General features: G+C 48.8%; 1 protein-coding gene across 3 annotated transcripts in view; it reads right to left on the reverse strand.

The window, feature by feature from the left end:
• The window catches only part of EIF4G3 (eukaryotic translation initiation factor 4 gamma 3), a 146819-nt gene that overhangs the window by 57911 nt on the left and 67402 nt on the right, over window positions 1–21506 (reverse strand). For 2 of the 3 annotated variants that reach the window (XM_058039278.1, XM_058039279.1), the window contains exons 4-9: window positions 20260–20355; window positions 15024–15056; window positions 9008–9028; window positions 7443–7622; window positions 5338–5452; window positions 1522–1622 (exon numbers count right to left, since the gene is read on the reverse strand). In XM_058039278.1, coding sequence (XP_057895261.1) covers window positions 1522–1622; window positions 5338–5452; window positions 7443–7622; window positions 9008–9028; window positions 15024–15056; window positions 20260–20289 — 480 coding nt within the window. In that variant the 5' untranslated portion in view covers window positions 20290–20355. Of the gene's footprint in view, window positions 1–1521; window positions 1623–5337; window positions 5453–7442; window positions 7623–9007; window positions 9029–15023; window positions 15057–18862; window positions 18977–20259; window positions 20356–21506 lie in introns of all 3 variants that reach the window. The other variant, XM_058039277.1, reaches the window with a different exon arrangement.

Consider the following 21506-nt stretch of genomic DNA (forward strand, 5'->3'; position numbering starts at 1 on the left):
AGGGTGTTCAGTCTGGGCTTCTCTTATTTTTGATAAAACAAGGATAAATGAAATATTTTAGCAAAAATATATTTTTTTGCTAAAATATTTCATTAACTACAGTAACAACCTGAGAGTTGGCCCTCTCCTCTGCTTGACACAGTCAATGGCATTAAAAACAAGATTTCCCTGCCTGCAAGGGAAATTTGTAGTACTCAAATACTCAACTCATGGTGGATGTGGGCATGTGCACATTAATGCATTTAATTTTTCTCATTTCTCCAGTTGCAACACCAATTACCAAACTGAAACAGCACATTCAGAGAGAAGCATCTTGGGCATTTAAAATGCCTTTTCTGCCTCAAAGAACTCAGCTTGGCTGGCATGGAACTGCCTTAATCCCAGCTGAGCGTGTCTGATCAGCTCTGCATTTCAATGGCATTGGGGATCTGGGCATGTCGTGTTTGGGATGCTGAAAAGAGACTCCTGGGGACTGAAGAGGTGACAAAAAAGCTGCTGAGAGCAGCCACCAAAAAGGCCTTTCCTGCAGGCACAGCTCACACATTGTTCAATTCTTCCGGTCTCCCAAATCAAGTGTCACCCCAGATCACCCTCAAAACTCCAGAGATGCAAATATTCTGCATTTTGAGACGTGTCTAAGTCCTTTTATTCTTTTCTACCCCCAGGAAACTGTTCTTTTAATGTTTCCAAAACACTCTCACACAAACACTGCTGTAATTTCCTTTTCAGTCCTTTACAAACGATTCATTCACAAGTTCAAGCCCACATCATATTTTCCTGGTTCAACCTCACATTCACCCCACACACTTCCACTGTTCCCCACCTGTAGATGGGTTTAAATTCCATTCATCTGCCTCTCTCAAATTCCCCCCTTGAACTAGAAAGAGAGGGAATGTGCTCTCCAAAACTATATCCACTTTGATGATGTCGTCAGGCTCTTTCAAGCCTGCAAATATATCCACAACCTCCGGGTTTTCCACTTTTTCAAGGCCTAATATTCAATAATTTCTGATTTGTCACTTTGAACTAATTCTTACTATTCTCCCAAACTGCTGAGTTCACTCATTCCCACCTGGCTTTTTGGTGGGAGCCAGGTGGGAATGAGTGAACCCCTCTAAGCAGCAGCACAGGTGAGGATTCCAGGCTTGGGCAGACCATGCTGCTTTTGTTCCTGTTTATTGAAAACCAGCAAAATTATTTTTCTTTTCAAATGGCTGAGATGTCACAGATCAGAGTGGACAGTGCCCATGGAGAAATGGAAACCAGCACTGTGCAATGTTTAATTACACTTCATCTCTTTGGGAATGACAAATTGGTTTGGGGTGGGAGAGACCTTAAAGTTCATCTTAGAGCATGGGCAGGACACCTCGCACTGTGCCAGGCTGCTCCAAGCCCTGGCACTGCCAGGGATCCAGGGGCAGCCCCTGCTGCTCTGGGCACCCTGTGCCACGGCCTCCAGTGAAGATAAAGAACATTTTTCATGTCCTTGCAGCTCCCCCCAGGACAGGGTCCCTCACTCACCGTTTTCTTCTCTCTCTTGGCAGGCGGCGGCTGCTGCTGCTGCGTAGGCACAATGATGGGTGCAGACTGGTACACGGGCTGGCTGGGGTAGAAGGGTGTTCCTGGGGCACCAAGGACACAAACCAGAGGGACAAGGTCAGCTCAGGACACACAACCAACGCCAGAGGTGCAGCTGGGCACAACTTCCAGCATCCCAGCTCCACAGCCACTGAACAGAAGCTGATGCTGCATCAAGACAAGAGGTTCAGGCACCATTTCTTATTTGATTTCCATGACCCCAAACTGGCCATGTACATCATTGGGTTTTGGGATGGCAAACTTAAATTCATTTTGCTTGGTTTTTCTTGCCAGACCATGATGCAAAAGGTACAAGGGTTGATCTTTGCTGTTTGTAGCTTAGTTTTCATTATTATTTCATCTTTCCCTCTATGGTGCCAATGGTGTCTTTTCTATTGCCTATACTGGGACCAGTAAATGCTTTAGCTGGGTGTGGGGAGTAGCTTTGTTATTCTGAGCTATGTCTGACAGGCTGTGGACACCACAGAGGCACTGCAAGAGCATCCCTGGGCTCCTCTGCCTGACAAACAGGAAGGTTTTCTGCTGGATTTGCTGCTGGTTTATCAGGGGTTTTCTGCCTTTGTAGAGAAATTCTGTCTAACCAATACAAACAATTTGTGAGGTCAACTGCAACCTATTTGGAAGCACAACCAGAAAATTTAATTATGAGCAATGTTCCTCTCATGCTGCAACACACAAAAAGCACGACCACGGTGATGAGTGCAGAATTACACCACTGGTCACATTCCTAGCAGCCAGTGGTGGCTCATTATGGTTTTCTCAGTGGAATGAGAGTGGCTCAGTGAATAACCAAGTGCTTTAAGACCACACCAGAGATGAGGGTGGCAGAGCAGAGCTGCCTCCCGCCCATGGATCAGGTGTCAGGGGAATGTGTGAGGTGCTGCTGGGTGTTCTCCCTTCCAGGCATGGATGCTGGATGAACTGAGGGCTTGCACTTGCCTCTGGCACAATCTCATCTATTCTTCAGCTGAACTAACCTCTAACTGGGCATGAAAATCTGGATTGTGCCTGTAACCCAACCAGGAGGTCGCTGGATTTCAGGCAAAGGGTGAAATCCAAGAAAGCAAATGAAACCAGCCCAGCACAGCCTGATTTGCAGCTCCAAGGATGCATTCCTGCTGCTGAGAGCTGGAAAGCCCAGCTCAGAGCAGGCTCCCTGTCTGCATCCTCAGAGAGGGAACTCTTCTTGTGCAAGAGTTGGCATCAAGGAGCTCAAAGTGACACTCCTGGCTGGGCTGAGTCACTCAAGAAATGGGGAAATTCTCATTTTGAATGCCAGGGTCAGCAGAGCCACTTCAGATCTGGCCTCAAAGTCTCTATCTGCATCTCTGCAGGCTGGGAATCAGAAATTACTGCCCAGAGCAGCTGTGGCAGCCCCTGGATCCCTGGATATGTCCAAGGCCAAGCTGGGCAGGGCTGGGAGCAGCCTGGGACAGTGGAAGCTGTGGAAACTGTCCCTGCCATGGCAGGGGGTGGCACTGGATGGGATTTAAGGTCCTTCCAAGCCAAACCATCCTGGGATTTGGTGATTCTGTGAACCCTGCTGATGAGCAGGTGTCCAAGCAGAGCCTGGCCAAGGTGAGGGAACAGGAGGAGCCTGGGATCCTGCAAGGTGTGAATTCCCCTCACTGGCACCTCCTAGAAACCAGATCCAACCACATCACCTGCAATGTGATCCCTGCTGGAGAGGCAGCTCCAGCAGAACTCAGGGAATGACTCTCCCTTTATGAAAAGCATTTTTAAAACCTAAATACTGAAAAAAGTATCTTCAGGGAAGAAACAGCTTCTGTGACAAGCCAAATGCATTTTCCAGGGCCACACTCTCTGCTCTGCTCTCTTCCTTTGATCCCTTCCACTTCTTCAGCACCCAACTTTTATTCTCTCTCCTACCCACTGATCACTTCAAGGTCTTTCCCTGTTTTGTACAGAAACTCCCTGACATCAGAGAATGCAAAACTGAGTTATAAAATTGCACTGTCCATTTTCACAAGTTTTGCCTTCCTCTGTATTTTCCCTCATCACCTTCTTTAGGTGTTGCCAGCTGCAATGATTTTGATGTCCAGCAGCCACACTGGCTGCAAGTCCTGTGCTTGATGGAAAAGGCACTTCCAGCAGCACTATCCATGCCTGGAATGCAGATTGAGCTGCTCCCCAAACCTGGCAGCACCTGAGCATTCCCAGTCCCAAACACAGCAAGGGAGTGACAGCAGGGAAAGGTGGGTAAGTGCAGGGAAATCCCTGGTGAAACCTTCCCTGCAAAACTGAGTTATAGAACTGCACTGTTCATCTTCACAAGTTTTGCCTTCCACTCTATTTTCCCTGACCACCTTCTTTAGGTGTTGCCAGCTGCAATGATTTTGATGTCCAGCAGCCACACTGTCTACAAGTCCTGTGCTTGAGGCACAGGGCACTTCCAGCAGCACCATCCATGCCTGGAATGCAGATTTAGCTGCTCCTCAAACCTGGCAGCACCTGAGCATTCCCAGTCCCAAACACAGCAAGGGAGTGACAGGAGGGAAAGGTGGGAAAGTGCAGGGAAATCCCTGGTGAAACCTTCCCTGCCTGGAAAACTCTGCAGGACAGAGAGCTCTGGCTTCACCCACTGATGCTCCACAGCTGCAGCAACCTAAAGCTGGGACTGAAAGATTTCAAGATTTTCTGCAAAAACCCAGGAGAGGAAAGGAGCTGGAAATGAACCTTGTCCTAATTACAGGAGTGAAGACAGATAAATGGCACCAAGCAAGCAGGAAGTAAGAAAGCAGACCTGTAACAGGACAGAAAATGAGGAATACTGGGCAATTTCCTCATCTAGTGGATCAGATTTGAAGAAGCATTACAATATTTCTTCTATTTTCTCTAGGATCAACCATCAGGAAGCAGCTGCCCTGTAATTACCCTCTCTCCTATTCTGAAATTGCATTACCAGGTTCAAGGGCTTCATGACAACCTTTCAATAATTCCCATGAGTTTCACAGAGATCAGATAAATAAGAGAAGGAAAAGAGGAAATAGAAGAGACCTTTCTGAATGATGCTACTGGGTTTTTCTCTCCCTCCAAAGGGATCTCTGTGTGTGAAGAGCAAACTGCAATTCTGCCAAGGGAGCAGGGCTGTTACTGGGCAGCCTGAAGGGAATCAGTCACTCCAAGGCTCCAAAATTCCAACAGAGAATTCCCATGGGAGCCTGAGAATATCTCTGCCCCCACCAGGCTGCAGAATGTGAGTGGGCAGGGAGCAGTGAGTGACCAAATGCATGAAAAGGCCAAGTTTTGGTCTCTGCAGGAGTTACAGACTGGACTAAATTATCTTGGCAGCATCAATCGAGGGAAAAACCCACATGGCTTGTTCTTATCCCCAAGGCACACACCCAACAAGAAGCACCAGGCTAAGAACTGTTAACTGCAGTTAACTGGCAGTGCCAGGCATGGCACAGTGAAAACCAGGACTGCAAATGTACCCACAGCACCTGAACAAATAATAATGATTGAGCAGGGACTAAGAACCAGCCCCAGTGCTGGCCACAGGTGATCCTGGGCAGCTGCAGCTTCTCCTGACACACTCACACAAACAACACTCTGGGATTTTTCAGGAGTGAATAATCAGAGCTGTGACACCACCAAATTTAGCAGCTATTTGAAGTTCAAACAAATGCTAATCCAGCTTGTTATTCTAAATCTTCAGCTTGACAACAGAAAAACACAGCAAGAACAGACTGTAAGCAGTCTCCAAGCAGAACTCACCGTAGGCATTGGGGAACTCTCCAGGACCTGGGCCTGGGTAGAAGGGTCCTGGTCCTGGTGGCTGCACAGGGTATTGCTGTGGTGGCCCGACGTAGGGAGGGCCACTGTGACGATACTGGGGGGACAGAAACAGCCATCAGTCACTGCACAGGGACTGGGGGGACAGAAACAGCCATCACTCACTGCACAAGGACTGGGGGGACAGAAACAGCCATCAGTCACTGCACAGGGACTGGGGGGACAGAAACAGCCATCAGTCACTGCACAAGGACTGGGGGGACAGAAACAGCCATCAGTCACTGCACAAGGATCAGGGGGACACAAACAGCCATCAGTGACTGCACAGGGACTGGGGGGACAGAAACAGCCATCAGTCACTGCACAAGGACTGGGGGGACAGAAACAGCCACCAGTCACTGCACAAGGATTAGGGGGACAGAAACAGCCACCAGTCACTGCACAAGGACTGGGGGGACAGAAACAGCCATCGGTCACTGCACAAGGATTGGGGGACAGAAACAGCCACCAGTCACTGCACAAGCACTGAGGGGACAGAAAGAGCCATTGGTCACTGCACAAGCACTGAGGGGACAGAAAGAGCCATTGGTCACTGCACAAGGACTGGGGGGACAGAAACAGCCATCAGTCACTGCACAAGGACTGGGGCAAGCTGCACAAGTAACTGAGCCCCCCTGACCAACAGGCATCTGGTTAATGAGAGCTTTGGGCAGCACAGAATTATGGATTGTTAAAGTTGGAAAAGATCTTTAAGATCACTGAGTCCAACCATAACCAGCAGCACCAAGGTCAGCATTGACCATGTCCCCATGTCCCCAGGGATGGGGACTCCAGCACTGCCCCAAACATCCTCTGCCAGTGCCTGACCACCTTTTCCATGAAGGAATTTTCCCCAATATCCACCTAAACATCTCCAAACGTTAGTGCCAAAAGTAGGGTAAAGCCAAGGCAGGGAGGACACAGGAGCTGAGGTAGAACAGAGCCCCTGCCCTGATTGCAACACCCTGTTATGTGGCTCAAGGCTCTGGAGTGCCTATGGATTCATTAAGTCAAATTAGGTACTAGATCTATCTATGAAGTCAAATTAGGTATTATTAAAGCACTAAATATTAAATATTTAGTCCAGTATTGGACTACATTTAGTCCAATGTCCAAGACATTGGTTTCCTACTGTGTCTGAGGGAGGCCTGAAAGAGGTGAGTGGTTCCCACTGTCTCCATACAGAAGAACAAACACTTCATACAGAGAAAGGACAGAGGCTGAACCACAGAATCCTGGAATCACTTAGGCTGGAAAAGCCCCCAACAACCACCAAGTCCAACTGTTCCCCCAGCCCACCCCTAAACCTCGTCCCCAGATGCCACATCCGCACATTTCTTCAACACTTCCAGGGATGCTGGCTCCACCTGGGCAGCCTCTGCAATGCCCCATCACCCTCTCCATGAAGGAACTTTTCCCAATACCTAATCTAGACCTACCCTGGCACATGATATTCAACTACCAGCCTGATTTCACAGACACATCCCACATCCTCCTGAGACAACCCCATGGATCAAACACTGCTCTGCAGCTCCTCAGGTCTAGATTAAGTCAAATTAGGTGTTTTTAAAGCACTAACTATTTAGTCCAATATTTAAATGTCCAAGACATTGGTTTCCTACTGTGTCTGAGGGAGGCCTGAAAGAGGTGAGTGGTTCCTACTGCCTCCATACAGAAGAACAAACACTTCATACAGAGAAAGGACAGAGGCTGAACCACAGAATCCTGGAATTGTTTAGGCTGGAAAAGCCCCTACAATCACCAAGTCCAACTGTTCCCCCAGCCCACCCCTAAACCTCGTCCCCAGATGCCACATCCACACATTTCTTCAACACTTCCAGGGGTGCTGGCTCCACCTGGGCAGCCTCTAAAATGCCCTATCACCCTCTCCATGAAGGAACTTTCCCCAATACCTAATCTAGACCTGCCCTGGCACATGATATTCAACTACCAGCCTGATTTCACAGACACATCCCACATCCTCCTGAGACAACCCCATGGATCAAACACTGCTCTGCAGCTCCTCAGGTGCCTGGTGCTGGGTTTACCTGTGGGATACAGTACTGGGGGCCCTGAGGCATGGGGTAGGGCATTGGCAGGTGGTTCACCATCATGATGTGCTGGTTGGTTTGGTACACGGCAGTCGGGGTCTGCGCTCCGGGACGGATGGAGGGGTTGCTGTTCTGGATGGTGGCTCTTGGAGGCTGGATCTGAGGCCTCTGAAAAAACTAGGAGAGGGAAGGGAGAGAGGAGAGAAAACAAAGAACTGGTCAGACTTCCTGGGGTATAATTGGAAATATGCTGACAATGTTAGAGTTATGGTGTTAGTTTCCAGGGGTTGCCACACTTGCAGAAAACTGCAGGACAGTCCTTGTTTCTCTGTGAACAGCAGGGCCATCTCTGGCTTTCTATTTTACAAGGTACAAACAGACAAGGAACTTTACAAACTAAGAATTATTAGTTTGTATGCCCTGAATTTTACAGCTGAACCTTCAGAGCCAACTTTAGAAAAATGAAATTGTCTAATTTCCTTTTTATAAGGTGGGCTGGCTGCTAAAAAACCCACCTTTATAAATGCCCCAGGGAAATAAAACATCAAGGCAACTGTTCCAATTTATCTCCAGAAGAGCTAAAAATCCTGAATTTCACAGAGGAACCTCGTGCCTGTCCTTCACATCCAGGTCACCTGTTTTGCCCTGTTTTCCAAAGGGTGGCAACCAGGGTGGTCCCAAAGCCTGGCACCACACTGGCATAAGGTGCTGCCCTGGCAAATGGGCCAGGCCCAGGCAGCCAAGCAAGCCCTGGCAGAGACCCATGCCCACCCTCCTGTGCTGGGAGCAGCCCTGGGATGGGCATTGGGCTGATTCTGCTCTCTGGGATGGGCACAGGGCTGGCTCTGCCCCTGGGATGGGCACTGGGATGGCTCTGCCCTCCCTGCATGGGCACAGGGCTGGCTCTGCATCCCAGGATGGGCACAGGGCTGCAGGCCTTGGCTCTGCCCCTGGGATGGGCACTGGGCTGGCCTAGCTCTGCCCCCCAGGATGGGCATGGGGCTGGTTCTGGCTCTGTACCCTGGGCTAGGCACAGGGCTGGCTCTGGATTTCAGCAGCCCCAGGATGGGCACTGGGATGGGCACTGGGCTGGCTCTGCCCCAGGATGGGCACAGGTCTGGCTCTGGATCTGCTCCCAGGATGGGCACTGGGCTGCAGCCCTGGCTCTGCCCCAGGGATGGGCACGGGGCTGGCTCTGCATCCTGGGATGGGCACAGGGCTGGCTCTGCCCTCAGGATAGGCACTGGGGGGGCTCTGGATCTGCCCCCAGGATGGGCACAGGGCTACAGCCCTGGCTCTGTCCCAGGGATGGGCACAGGGCTGGCTCTGCCCCCAGGATGGGCACGGGGCTGGCTCTGCCCCCAGGGATGGGCACAGGGCTGGCTCTGCCCCCAGGATGGGCACAGGGCAGGCTCTGCCCCAGGGATGGGCACGGGGCAGGCCCTGGCTCTGGGCTCACAGCTCAGGAGGTGAGGGGAGCACTGCACACTGAGGCATTCACTGACAGAGGAGTGACCAGGTGAGAGACACTGATGCCATGCAGAACCAGGAGTTGGAGTTACCTGTATAGGTCTGAATCCTCCCTTCAATAACGAAGCAAGAAAGCAGCAGGAAACAGAAAGAAAGCCAATGGAACAGCTTACAGATCAACAGGAAGGAATAGGATACACATGCACCCTAAATGCACACAGCTGCAGGCAGATTCTGCCTTGCTCTCACTCATCCCTTCAGAAACAGCCAGGAAAAGACCCTGAGTGGCACCATGGACTCTGCTGCCAGAACTCTCCTAGGAAAGTTTCACATCCAAGTATAAAAGTTAAAAAAAAAAAAACCAAAACAACCATAAAACCCAATCAAACCATGATTTACTGCATGAAATGTGACACTACAGAAGGACTTTGTGTTTACTCTGTTCCTAAAACATCAAATATTTCTCCTTCTGGTCTCTTTCAGTGGTACAGAGAGAGCAGATAAAGCAGAGCAGAAACCCCAGCTCCAATCATGGATTTCTTTCCTTTTCTGCACCAAGACTGGGAGGGGAAGAAATGCCACATATTTAACTGTTCAGTAAAAAGTAATTATAATAATTAGGCCAGCACACATCCCACTGAATCCTGCTGGCTGCTGTGCAGTGATGTGCTACAGGCAGTAACTGTGCCAGGAGGAGTGAGAAAAGAAGAGAGGGGAATGAAGGGATGAGCTGGGATATCCACCCCAGGTTTGGGAAGGAAGTTGTGATGTCTCTGTCCTCAACATGACAATGAGCTTAAAATGGTCATTCTGGTGCTGCTGAAGCTTTCATGGCACCTGAGCTGCTCCCCACAGCCAACAATCTCTCCAGGGAAGCCCTGGGTGACCCTTTCAGATAAGCAGATGTTGTTAAGGTGAGCACAATGATTTATGTCCAGCCCTGTCAGCCTGGATGAAGAGCTGCCTCCAGCATGCTGGAAGGGTGACCTGAACCAGGAGGAGAGAACTGTTTGGGGAGAAAAGTTTGGAAGTGAGGGTGGAGAAAGCAAATGAGAAGAACAAGAGCCCACCATGGTCCTGCTGTGGTAAAACCTGTGTGTGAGATGTGGGGGAGATGCAGGAGTGTGCCATGAACCAAGTACAGGTGCTGAATTTATGGTGAGAATTACCAGAGTTTGTGATTTTTCCATAACCAAAGACACCAAAAAGTGTAAAAGTCTTTTTTTTTTTCACTGTAATTCACTGACTAATGGTCATTTTGAAGCTGCAAGCATGTTGCAGATATGTCTCATTGAGGGAGGGTTGGAAAAATTGAATAAGCCCCACACAGGTGTGTGTTTATGCAGAGTGAGAAGGGCTGGAGGCAGAAGTGAGACCTCTCTCTATCAACAGCACCTCCATCCATAGGGCAGTGCAGGGAAACCCCCAGTGCCAGAGATGGGGAGACTGCACCCATGGAATGTGCTCCTCAGGCTGCTGCTGCACCCACAGAACCTGCAGGGAGCACCCAGGGGACACTGCCAGCACTGGGAGCCCCTTGGGCAAGGGCAGCTGCTCCTGCCAGAGCCTCCAGCTGCTCCTGAGGCTCCCAAGGGACAGAGCCCTGGGCCCTTCCACTGCAAACCTCCTGCCACCCCTCTGCCCTTCCTTCCATCTTCCCTTTAGGCACTGCTCACACACCCCAACCCTGCCAAATCCTTTCATTTACCATCATCTTCATTTCCTTCCCCAATCACTCCATGCCCAGAGTTATAAAATCAATGATCAACGTGCCACCAAGGAAAAGCAGAGATCCAGTGTCACATACACCTTTTATGAAAAATCCTTTCCTTAGGATTTTTCCTCCAGAGAAGCTGAGAGGCCTCAGGAACAAAATGTAAACAATGGTTATCTGCTGCTGTGGAATGCAACAGTGCATCTGGGATTGGTCTCATGTGGTTGTTTCTAATTAATGGCCAATCACAGTCAGCTCAGACTCTCTATCTGAGCCACAAACCTTTGTTATCATTCCTTCTTATTCTATTCTTAGCTAAGCTTCTGATGAAATCCTTTCTTCTATGCTTTTAGTATAGTTTTAATGTAATATATATCATAAAATAATAAATCAAGCCTTCTAAAACATGGAGTGAGATCCTCATCTCTTCCCTCATCCTCAGACCCCTGTGACACCATCACAATCCAGGGGAGCCCCAGCCCCCTCTGATCTCCCAGCTCTGCTTTTCATGGCTTTGCCACGAGCTCTGTATTTCCAGGGCATGGCTCCCAGTGCCAGGAGTGCTCCCTTGGACCCCAAATCTGCACCAAAATAGAAATTTGGGCTAAGAGCCTGAGAACAAACCTATGCTAAGCTCAGCCTGGCAAACATGAGCATTGATCTATTTTTTCCTATTTTTGGATGCTGTGATGGGTTCATGGAAACTGGGGGGAGGTTTGGAGAATGGAAGCAAAAGGAAAGTTCAAGTTGTCACCCAAGCTCTGCACTTCACTCAAGCTTCTCATGCCCCTGTTATTGATTTTTAGTTTTCTGGTGCCTGGGGCAGGGAGGAGGAGGTGCCTGCATGGACAGAGCAGCAGGAACTGAGAAGCTGCAGCCCTGAGATGTGAAGATCAGAGAACTGTGGAATTATTTAGGTTGGAAAAACCCTCTAAGATCACTGAGTCCATCCCTAACCCGTGTCCCCAGGTGCCACATGCACACATTGTATGTGGCACACATTGTTTGAACACTTGCAGTGATGCTGACTCCACCTCTTCCAGTGCCTGAGCACCCTCTCCATGAAGAGATTTTCCCAATATCCCAAAAGCTCCCTTGGTGCAGCTTGAGGCCACTTCCTCTTGTGCTGTGCCTCCTCCAGGAGCTGGAGCTGAGCACAAACCCCCAGGTCCTGCTTCCCCAGCTCTTTTGGCTGGCTCAAGGCAAAGCTTTGTTTCCATCCCCTCTGACTCCCTCTGTTTTATTATTTACTAAATCATAAAATGAAGGGGGAAAGCCCCTTTTGGTATTTAGATGTGGCAGCTCCTTCACACACTCAGGGATGCAGACAGTGAAGTGACTGCAGCAGTTTCCCTATCACTTTCTGACTTAAAATACACCAAAAAAGCTACAAAATGCTCACCTGAGTCAGTTCAGGGAGTGAACTCCCAACCTTTCCAAGTCCCAAAGCTTTTCCACAGCAGCATCCAGCCAAGCCCATCCTCCTGTACCAGTTACACCCAGAGAACTCAAGCAAACTAAAACTGGAATAAACTCCACCAGCAACCTCAAGTGAGAGCTGAGCCATGAGCAGCAAACCCATCTCAAACACAGTTCAAGTCAAAATTAAACAATTACATTTCAATTTGGATTTCTGATTTCTGTTTTTAATCACACCAGCCTCTTCTGAGCACCCATTTCTAAAATAAACCCCACACTCCCCAAGTCACTTCAGAAGTGAAGGGGTTTTAAGCAGATTCAAATGCAACAAAAATTTGAATTTTGGAGCTCAGGTTAGAAGAAAACTGCTGTTCTCCACTGTGCTTTGTGAGGATCAGAAGGAATAAAGTGACTCCACAGGCTCACTCAGAAAGAAAAAACAGAAAACCTGTGCAGGAAGTGGGAAATGGAGCAGCAATTCCAGCAGGGAATAGCTCCATGTGCCACAGCATTTGGGGGAAAAGCACAAGCTGACAGTGTATTCCAAAATACTGCCCAAAACACTTTGAGGGGCTGTTTTCTGCCTCCTGTGAAGTGAGGTTTTCCTGCAGATTCTCAGTGTGTGATCTCAGAATCAGGAATTACTGATGCACACTTAACTTCCAGTCAGAACTGCTGCAATGATTTCATTTCCCTTCAGCCACTGTTGGTAACACCCCAAATCTCTGCTATTTTCTCTCTCACAGTGGGGTCACATTTCCCTCAGCATTAACTGGCTGTAACTCCCACTGTCACTGTCCAACTCCAGGCATTTCCATGCAGGAAAAAACCCTGCTCATAAAGCTGGCATTCAACTTCAGGTGCTTAAATCATGCTCATTTGAGGACCTTAAAGATCTAATAATTACAGGCAGTAACACTGAAGAACAATCCATTATTTGCCTGAAGGAGACCCAGAATCAATACAAGGCACATGTTAATAAAAGCTGGGATGGACACAGGGAATTGCAAACCCCACAGTGCTGCTGCTGCCTTCAAAGGGAAGGTGGAGTTGCAGCAGTAAATATTAGCCCTGCTGAGGCCAATTTACTTATTTAGCATTTTCTAGCTTAGGAATCTCAGTCTCAAAGCTCTCAGCTTGTGTTACACAGTTTAACCAAGTTTAAAAACTGTCCTGTGAGGATAATTATTTCTGTTGGTCTCGAGCACCCTGTGAGTGCTGGGTTTAGGATGAAATTCTCCCACAGCTGTGACACTCCTGCACATGGCAGGGGCCAAAATCCCTGTCTGCACCCCCAGTCCACACCATGGGTGTTTTGGGTTAAAGGAAACAAACTGCTCATCCACAGCCCAGGTGTCTCTGTGCCTCTCCTGGTGCAGCACATGACAGATGCAACTGGAAATAAAGCCTGGAATATTTTCTAATGGTGACAGCTTCTCACAGATCATTATAAGCAGATTCAAATGTAACAGAGACAAAAATCTAACTGTGATAAAATCAGGGAAACACTTGGAATTTACAAGCACAGCAAGGGCAGAGCCATAACTGGGTCCAAAGGAAAGTTTTGGATCCCATTCCTGTCAGAATGGTGGCCAAGTCCCAGTCATGGGAATTCATGGGAATCTTTCCTCCAAGGCTGTGCTGCCTCAACACTCATGGGCCAAAACCTGCTTAAAGAAAGCTCAGCAAATTTTAGGAGAACATGAAATGGCTCCCAGTGAATCCATCCCTTAGGAATGACCCACGAAGGAACCAAGGAGCTGCAGAGCAGGAATGCACTCTGCATTGTGCAGTGCAAACACTGACCCTGAAGCTAAGGTCAATAACAAAAGCATCTAGACAAGACCCTGATACCCCCACTGATGCCCAGGCTGGCCCTGCAAACATTCCTCTACCACAGAAATCACTGTCCCACAGGTGCCATGCCACCTTTGCCTGTGAGCCCACAGCTGCAATGGCTCATTCTACTCCTTACACTCCTTCTGCTGCCCTGCTGTGGAAGGTTCCAGCTCCCCTGAGATGGGAGGAACAAGGATCATGGGGATTTTGGGGCTGTGCCCACCCAACACTTACCCCACACTGCTCATCCCAGTGTTCAACTGCTCAGGAACACGACTGAAGTGAGAACAAAATAATTCCCTGGAATAAACCTTCCATGCCTCAAGGCCCTTGACAGCACAGGATTAATGGGATTTTTCTCCCAAAGAGCTCTGGGAGAGCTGCCCTGCCTTGTCCTGCCTCTCCTCCTCTTTCCCACCAGCAGTACCACCTCTGCTCCCTCAAAACCTACAAAAAGCATCAAAATCAGTTCCCAAGGATGTGTTTTGGCAAAGAGGAGTGTAGGAGCTGAAGAAAAGACAATTCCAGACACCCTGACTAGGACAGACAGACCTGTGCATCTGTCCTGGCACTGGAGAATTTCCAGCTCTGCCACTCCTGAGTTCCATAAGCCACAGCCATTCCTAAATCTCCTTCTGAATAATGAGGTGGTTCCTCACAAAGTCCAAGTGGTGCAACAGGAACACTAAAAGTTTCCTAAAGGTCTGGCTTTTGTGGGCTAAGTGAGAAGGACACTGAGCAATGCAATGGTGACAGATAACCAGGTGTATCACACAACAAAGGCAGGGAAGTTGTTTGCTTTGCTCCAAGGTGACATCTTCAGGAAACTGAAACCACTGACTCGTGTGGGGAACACTCAGAACGTGTTTTTAGTGATGTGAGAAGGCAAGGGAAGCTCACACACCCCTGGCAATGGCTCCCAGAGGTTCTCCTGCCCTGGGGTGCGGGTGGTTGGTGGCAGCAGTGACGCAGGGGAGGTCAGTGTCACCCAGGGTGCAGGTGGCTGTTAGCAGGGTTAGGCACGTGCCAGGAGCTACTGCAGGGCTGCTTGCTCCTCTGAGTTAGTGAGTGAGACACCTCCACCCCCACCCCCCAGGCAATTAGTGCAGGGTGATAACAAGGGGCAGGTACTGTACCTGGTGATGGGCAGGTCGAGGCCCCGCTGCAAACTGAGGGAAGGCGGGAGAAACAAACACAAAAGGAAAGGCACAAAGAGTCAGAAACACCACAACGAACCAAAATGTCACACTCTATGCAAAAATAAACCCACAGAAAATAAAAGAACAACGACACAGTCAAAAGCTTTGCTGCAGGACAGCGACACACAGGGGCTGAGGTGTCACGATGGACATTGCTGGGGACACTGTGCTGGCAGCTGGACAAACAGCCAAGGCTGCCCTGGATCCTAAAGGCAACCAGGGATGCTGGCAATCCTTATCCTGCCTGGGAGGAACACACCAAACCAAAAACCAACTGAGAACCAGCAGCAGAGGAGATTCTGAGCTGGTTGAGGTGGAGGGCAATGGTCAGAGCAGCTGGGCTGGAGCAGAGGATGGAGCCCCACGGCTGGGAGGAGCCAGGGAGGGACAGGGACATCCCTGCAAAGGGACAAATCTGCACGGGGACATCCCTGCAAAGGGACATCCCTGTAAGGGGACACCTCTGCACAGGGACATCCCTGCAAAGGGACACCTCTGCACAGGGACATCCTGCACAAGGATATCCCAGCAGAGGGACAAATCTGCACAGAGACATCCCTTGACAGGGACATCCCTGCACAGGGACATCTCTGCATAAGGGACACCTCTGCACAGGGACAGGGACATCTCTGTACAGGGACAAATCTGCACAGGGACATCTCTGCACAAGGGACATCCCTACACAGGGACATCCCAGCACAGGGACAAATCTGCAAAGGGACATCCCTGGAGAGGGACATCCCTGCATGGGGACATCTCTGCACGGGGACAAATCTGCAAAGGGACATCCTGACCAGGGACATCTCTGCACCAGAATATCTCTGCACAGGGACATCCCAGCACAGGGACAAATCTGCAAAGGGACAAATCTGCACGGGGACACCCCAGCAAGGGGACATCTCTGGAGAGGGACATCCTGCACAGGGACATCCCTGAGAGGCAAAGAGCAGCCACTCCTGGCACGGCCACCCCTGCCACTGCATTTCCAGCTAACTCCTCCACTGGGGTCACAGCAAAGTCCCTGTAAGGAGTGGCATGTGTCACCTCTCTGAGAGCCAAGGCCCAGCCCATGCCAGGCAGGGCAGCCTGGCTGGAGAACAGCAGGTCCTGGGTCCCAGCCTTGAGCTCAGGCCACTGAATAATCTCCCACTCACTTGGGCCACACTCAGAGGAAAATAACCCCAACTTAACATGCTCAGCTGACATTAAAAGCATTTCCCAAGAAGGAACTGATTGTTAAAATAGAAATAAAAATGAATGCAAGAAATGGAAAATATAAATAAAGATGACAAGGTACCCACTTCCAGAGCTGAGTTAGGTGTTGAAACCCGTAATTCTCAGTGTTAGAGCAGATAATTCTACTGAAAAGAGCTCCAATAATTATCTGCAGTGACCACAGCTATATCCACAGAGAATTTTAGCCACCATGTGCTGGGATGGCTCAGCACAGCCACCTCTGCTCACTCAGGGGCTCATTGTGCTTTACTTTCTGCCTCAAAACAGTGATCAAAACTGGGTACTAATTAGTGACTTTCTTAATAAGTTTCTTTTCTTTTTCTATATGGAAAAGTGGGCCTGGGTTCACTTGCAGCCCTTACAGCTCCTCTAATGCCATCAAACATAAAGCAAAGCATAAATATTGACTGGTCCATTTGATCTTTTCCTTTATAAACACTTAAATTGCCTAGATTTCAAGATTTCCAAGAACTACTCTGCTAATCCTGGTGTTTATATATTCCTTCTACCTTCACCTCATGGTGGCACTTGGATGAAAGTCATAAAAATCTTCAGAAATTAGTAAATATGGACACACAGACTGATCCTGGGACAAGAGTTTATTAAGAATGACCTGCACTGGTTCACCAAATAGTTTTCTCACCCTAAGCCTTACATTGAAGAGTAAAAAAGCAAAGCATGGTCATCTTGTGGAACTAAAAAGCTGTAATTGCTATTTTAATGAATCAGAAGAACTCAGAGCCTCTTGGCATTCTCCCAGTGGCTCTGTGGATGAGGAGAAACAGGTACTGGATGAGTCTCCAGAGATAAAAGCACTTCAAGTCCTTATTTTCCCAAAGAACTTTCCCTAAACCAGCTCAAGTATCTTGTGTTTGGGAGAAGGGACTAAAGGTACCCTGGGAGGGCTGAGCCTTTCCATAGGGCTGCATGTTCTGTGTTAGACACCAATGAAAGAAAACAGCCAAAAAGAGAATGCTGGGATGCAGAAACCTTGAACTGCTCCACTTCAGGGCCAAGGCACCTCTCTGATCCCTGTTGCACAGAAAAGATTTGTTCTCACTGCACCTAAAACAAGAGCTGGAAGTTTGTATCTGAAGAAGCCAAAGTTTATTCCATGGTGGAAAGTAATGTGTGTTACAAGAAATAAAATAAAAGCTCCAAGTTAGTGAAAAATGCCCTCATCTATTTTGCACTGGTCACCACTGGCTCTTGATTTGAAATTTTTTTAGAAATAATTCTGTTTGATAGGAATTATTCCTGTTAATAGCTGTAAGCAACAGAACAAACTGTAGTAGTCACTGCTGGCTTAAAAGAGACACTTGGGGTTGTTTTTTCTCTGTTTGATGAAGACAGTAGATAGGAAAACCTTATAAATCCTGGGTCCAACCTCCCTGCCCCATGGCCCCCTCCCTACAGTCCTGCTCCATGGACTCAGAATGTTCTCTCCCTGCAGATGTTGGGCTGGCACACCTCACCCCTCCTGGAGCTATCATTTTTTTGGCAGAAGTCTTAAAATTGGACAGTTTGTGTTGAGATGGGGGCTGGTATGGCCAAGAGCTACTGGGGAATTTTCAGCAGTGCTGAAGGACGCGGATTTTGTTTTCCTTGCCCAGCTGGAGCTTTGCAATTCTGGCTGTGGGAGCAAACATGGATTGCAAAGGCAGCTGTGCTGGGGGGACAGAAAAGCCCGAGCTCTGCAGCCCAAAATCCTGAGCTTTGCACTCAAAAATCCTGAGCTCTGCACCACCAAAAGCCTGAGCTCTGAACCCCAAAATCCTGAGCTCTGCACTCCCAAAGGCTCCTGGATGCAGGAAGCTCTGGCTCTGGATCAGCCCTGCCTGTCCACTCAGCTGTGCCAGAGCACAGCAGGAACCCAGGGATGGCACAGCCACCCTCCTCATCCCCTCCTCACCCTCCCCTCACCACCAAATGGGTTAAAAAAGAAACTGAACAAAATAATAATTAAATTACAAAGAAATAAATCAAGCGAAGATCCAAATGCAGGAGTAGCTCAGACCTGGGCTAGTCTTGCATTTGCTTTGGGGTGGGAGGTGGAATGAGATGTGATGGGTGGGAGCAGCTTTTAGTCATGGGGTGAGATGGGCACTAGCAGAGCACATGGCAAAACCTGCACACAGGACAGCTCAGAGCAACACAAACAAGGTGCAGATAAATTCTTCCTCGGGACCTCCTCAGTTATGGGGCCAAAACACTAAAAATTTGACATTTACTGGCCAAATTTCCTGCAGATTCTCTCTCTGCTGAGTGACACAGCCCAGGGGGCCCTGTGTCTGTCCTACCCCAGGTCAGACCCCTCTGTAATTCAGCTTTGGGCCCTTGTGGCACCACCTCACCTGGCAGAGGCTGCCACGGCAGCTCGTGCTTTCAGCAAAGAAGCAAAACCAGTGCATTTCTGTAGCCAACAAAAAAAGGGATGTGGTAAAAAAATATATATATAATAAAGAAAGGAAGAAGAAATAAAAACAGTGCCGTGGGCACAATTGCCTGCAAGAAGGAGTACAGTTTGTTATATTGCTTACAATGCAGTATTTTATCCAGCCTCTTCCAGCCAGGGACCTGTAAACCGGACTCTGTTCCAAAACCTTCCTCCTCTTCCAGTTTTCTGTGCAATGTATTGGCACTGTTCTGCTGGGCTGTCAAAAAAACTGGTTTAGAGATGCAGCTCTTCAGTCAAGTTTTTGCTCCAGTTCTAACCATACCAGCTTAGCTGTGCTTTGCAACAATTAAAGAGAAAGATGATTATACTTACTGAGGAAAGAGCTTTAGCAGCAGTGTCCTGCATTACTGATCAGAATGGGGCACTGAGGACAAATTCCCAGCTGGGCACATCAAAGAACTTCAAAGTCAGCATTACCTGGCTCCTTCATCAGCAGAGGTTGAGGGGCCTCAGAACAAACCCTGGTATGTCCTGGAGAGGAAACCTCCAGAGCTGGGCAAGTGCCCAGCGATGTTGCAGGTTTGGGGATCCTTGCCCTGGGTTTATCTGTATTTATATCTCTTTTTTGGACAAATTCCTCTGTCTCAGAGGCTTCAGTTGGCTCCAGGAGCATTTGTCTCACTCTAAAGAGAGAAGAGTGCTGGGAAGGCACCAGGGGTTATGGGCAGCCTCAAGGTGTCCTGACACAGAGGGGCAGGAGGGGCAGGATTGCTGCTCCTCAGCTGACAGAGCCCTGAGATGTGCTGATGGGAAGCCACCATGCCTCCAGAAGCTGGGCAAAGCCTCTGATGCCCTAGGAGGGTCCTCTAACATCATGTGGAGCTGTGCTACAAGCAGAGAATCCCCAGGTGTGGGGAACTGAAGTCCTACAACAGCAGAGCAGTATCACAATAAACACCCACCCCCAAAAAACAGACTGTGAAGGATAATCAGACCTGAAGCTGGATGAAAAAGGGGCTCAGCACAAAAAGATCTGAGTGCACAGAAGCTCTAGGTTACAGCTGAGCACCTCCAGGGTTAGAACTGATCAGTGGCACTGATTTGGGAGCAAAGCCCAGAGGCCACTGGAGAGCGAACGCTGCTGCAGAGAACTGCTTGTGTTTGATCTCTGGTCTATCCCTGCACAAAACACATCCTTAAAGAAAAAATAAAAAGAAAAAAAAGAAGAAAAGAGAAAGATTCTGGCAATGAACCTGAACTCTATAATGAAGTGAACCTGAAAGCATCTAGGCTAAAAATAAATGGTGTTATTTGAAGGTAGATGAGGATCCCTCCATCGCTTCTTTAGGAACTTCAGAAGGAAAATTATCCTACCAGGATAGTGTCTGAAAAACTCAACCAAGGTTTGCCATTCAGGATGTGCTTCCAGGTGAGTAAAATGGGCTTTGCAGAGAACCAGCCCCGTGCTACAGACACACACAGACAGAGAAACACAGAGCAAGGAGGAGAGAGCAGGATGGGGCAGCGTGGGCTCCTTACCGGCGAGCGGGTCTGAGGCTGAGTGTTCATTGTTTGAGGGGCTTGAGGGTACACCAGCGTGGTGGGAGCTGCATTCTGTCCTGAGGGATAAGGAGCCTGCCAGGGAACAAGAAAAGCCAAGTGAGTGGATCCAATGATTCATCCCAAAAACCAGGAACAGAACTGGAGGGACTGACATGGAGATAAAGATGAAAAGATTGTGAGAGAGAAACCATCTCTGTCGAGGAGCAATTCATCAACACTGCCTCTCATGGGAGCAGCTTGTAGATCCACTAGTAGCTCTACTTGTAACAGCTCCATTAGTAATTATTAGTCAGAGTTTACTCCCTATTTTAATCAGAGTTTGCTGCTATTTATCACCTGAGCTCCCCAAGTGCTGCAGTGGGAAACAACCCAGGAGTCACCAAAACCCTGTGTGTCCAAAGGCCTGGCCACCTGTTTCCAAAAGCCTCTCCCAAACCAGCTTCCAAGGACAGCCAGATCTGTAGACAATGCCAATAAATCCTCCAAAATCAGGCAAACAGCAAGAAACAACCCTGAGTGTGTTTAACAGAAGCTGCTGCTGCATTAAAGCATTTCCAGTGCAATGGAACAGCCCAAAACCATCCCAGATGGGAGGCAGGCCGTGGCTACAGCTCTGCACATTTTTCCTACTTCCACCCATTTCCATGGGCTGTAACAATTTATCCCACCAGATGCTCTCCCCAAGTGTTATTTGCCCAAAGTAACAATAAACTGAAGCTCTGGAGCTCTGCTGATGACGCATTTTAATGAGACATTTAGAAATAACTTTTCAGTGCGCCTTTTTCTTTATTCTTTTTGAACAAAACCATTATAATTTACATTACAATTTTAAAAAATCGTTTATTATTGTAATGGCACAAAAACCAGCCACCAGCCTGCAACAGCCTTTGCTCTCAAGAGCCATAGGATGGTGGAATTGGTAATGTTGGAAAAGCTCTCTGAGATCTTCAAGTCCAGCTGTTCCCCAGCAGTGCCACCACTAAACAATGTCCCCAAGGGCCACAGCTACACATCTTCTAAATCCCCCCAGGGATGGGGACTCCACCACTGCCCTGGGCAGTCTGTGGACTGGATAACCCCTTCCATGCAGGAATTTTCCCAATATCCCAATCATGTAACTCTGAGGCCGTTCCTCTCCTCCTGTCCCTGTTCCCTGGAGCACAGCCCGACCCCTGGCTGTCCCCTCCTGTCAGGAGCTGTGCAGAGCCACAAGGGCCCCCTGA

The sequence above is a fragment of the Melospiza georgiana genome, chromosome 22, assembly GCF_028018845.1.
Source record: "Melospiza georgiana isolate bMelGeo1 chromosome 22, bMelGeo1.pri, whole genome shotgun sequence".
NCBI lineage: Eukaryota > Metazoa > Chordata > Aves > Passeriformes > Passerellidae > Melospiza > Melospiza georgiana.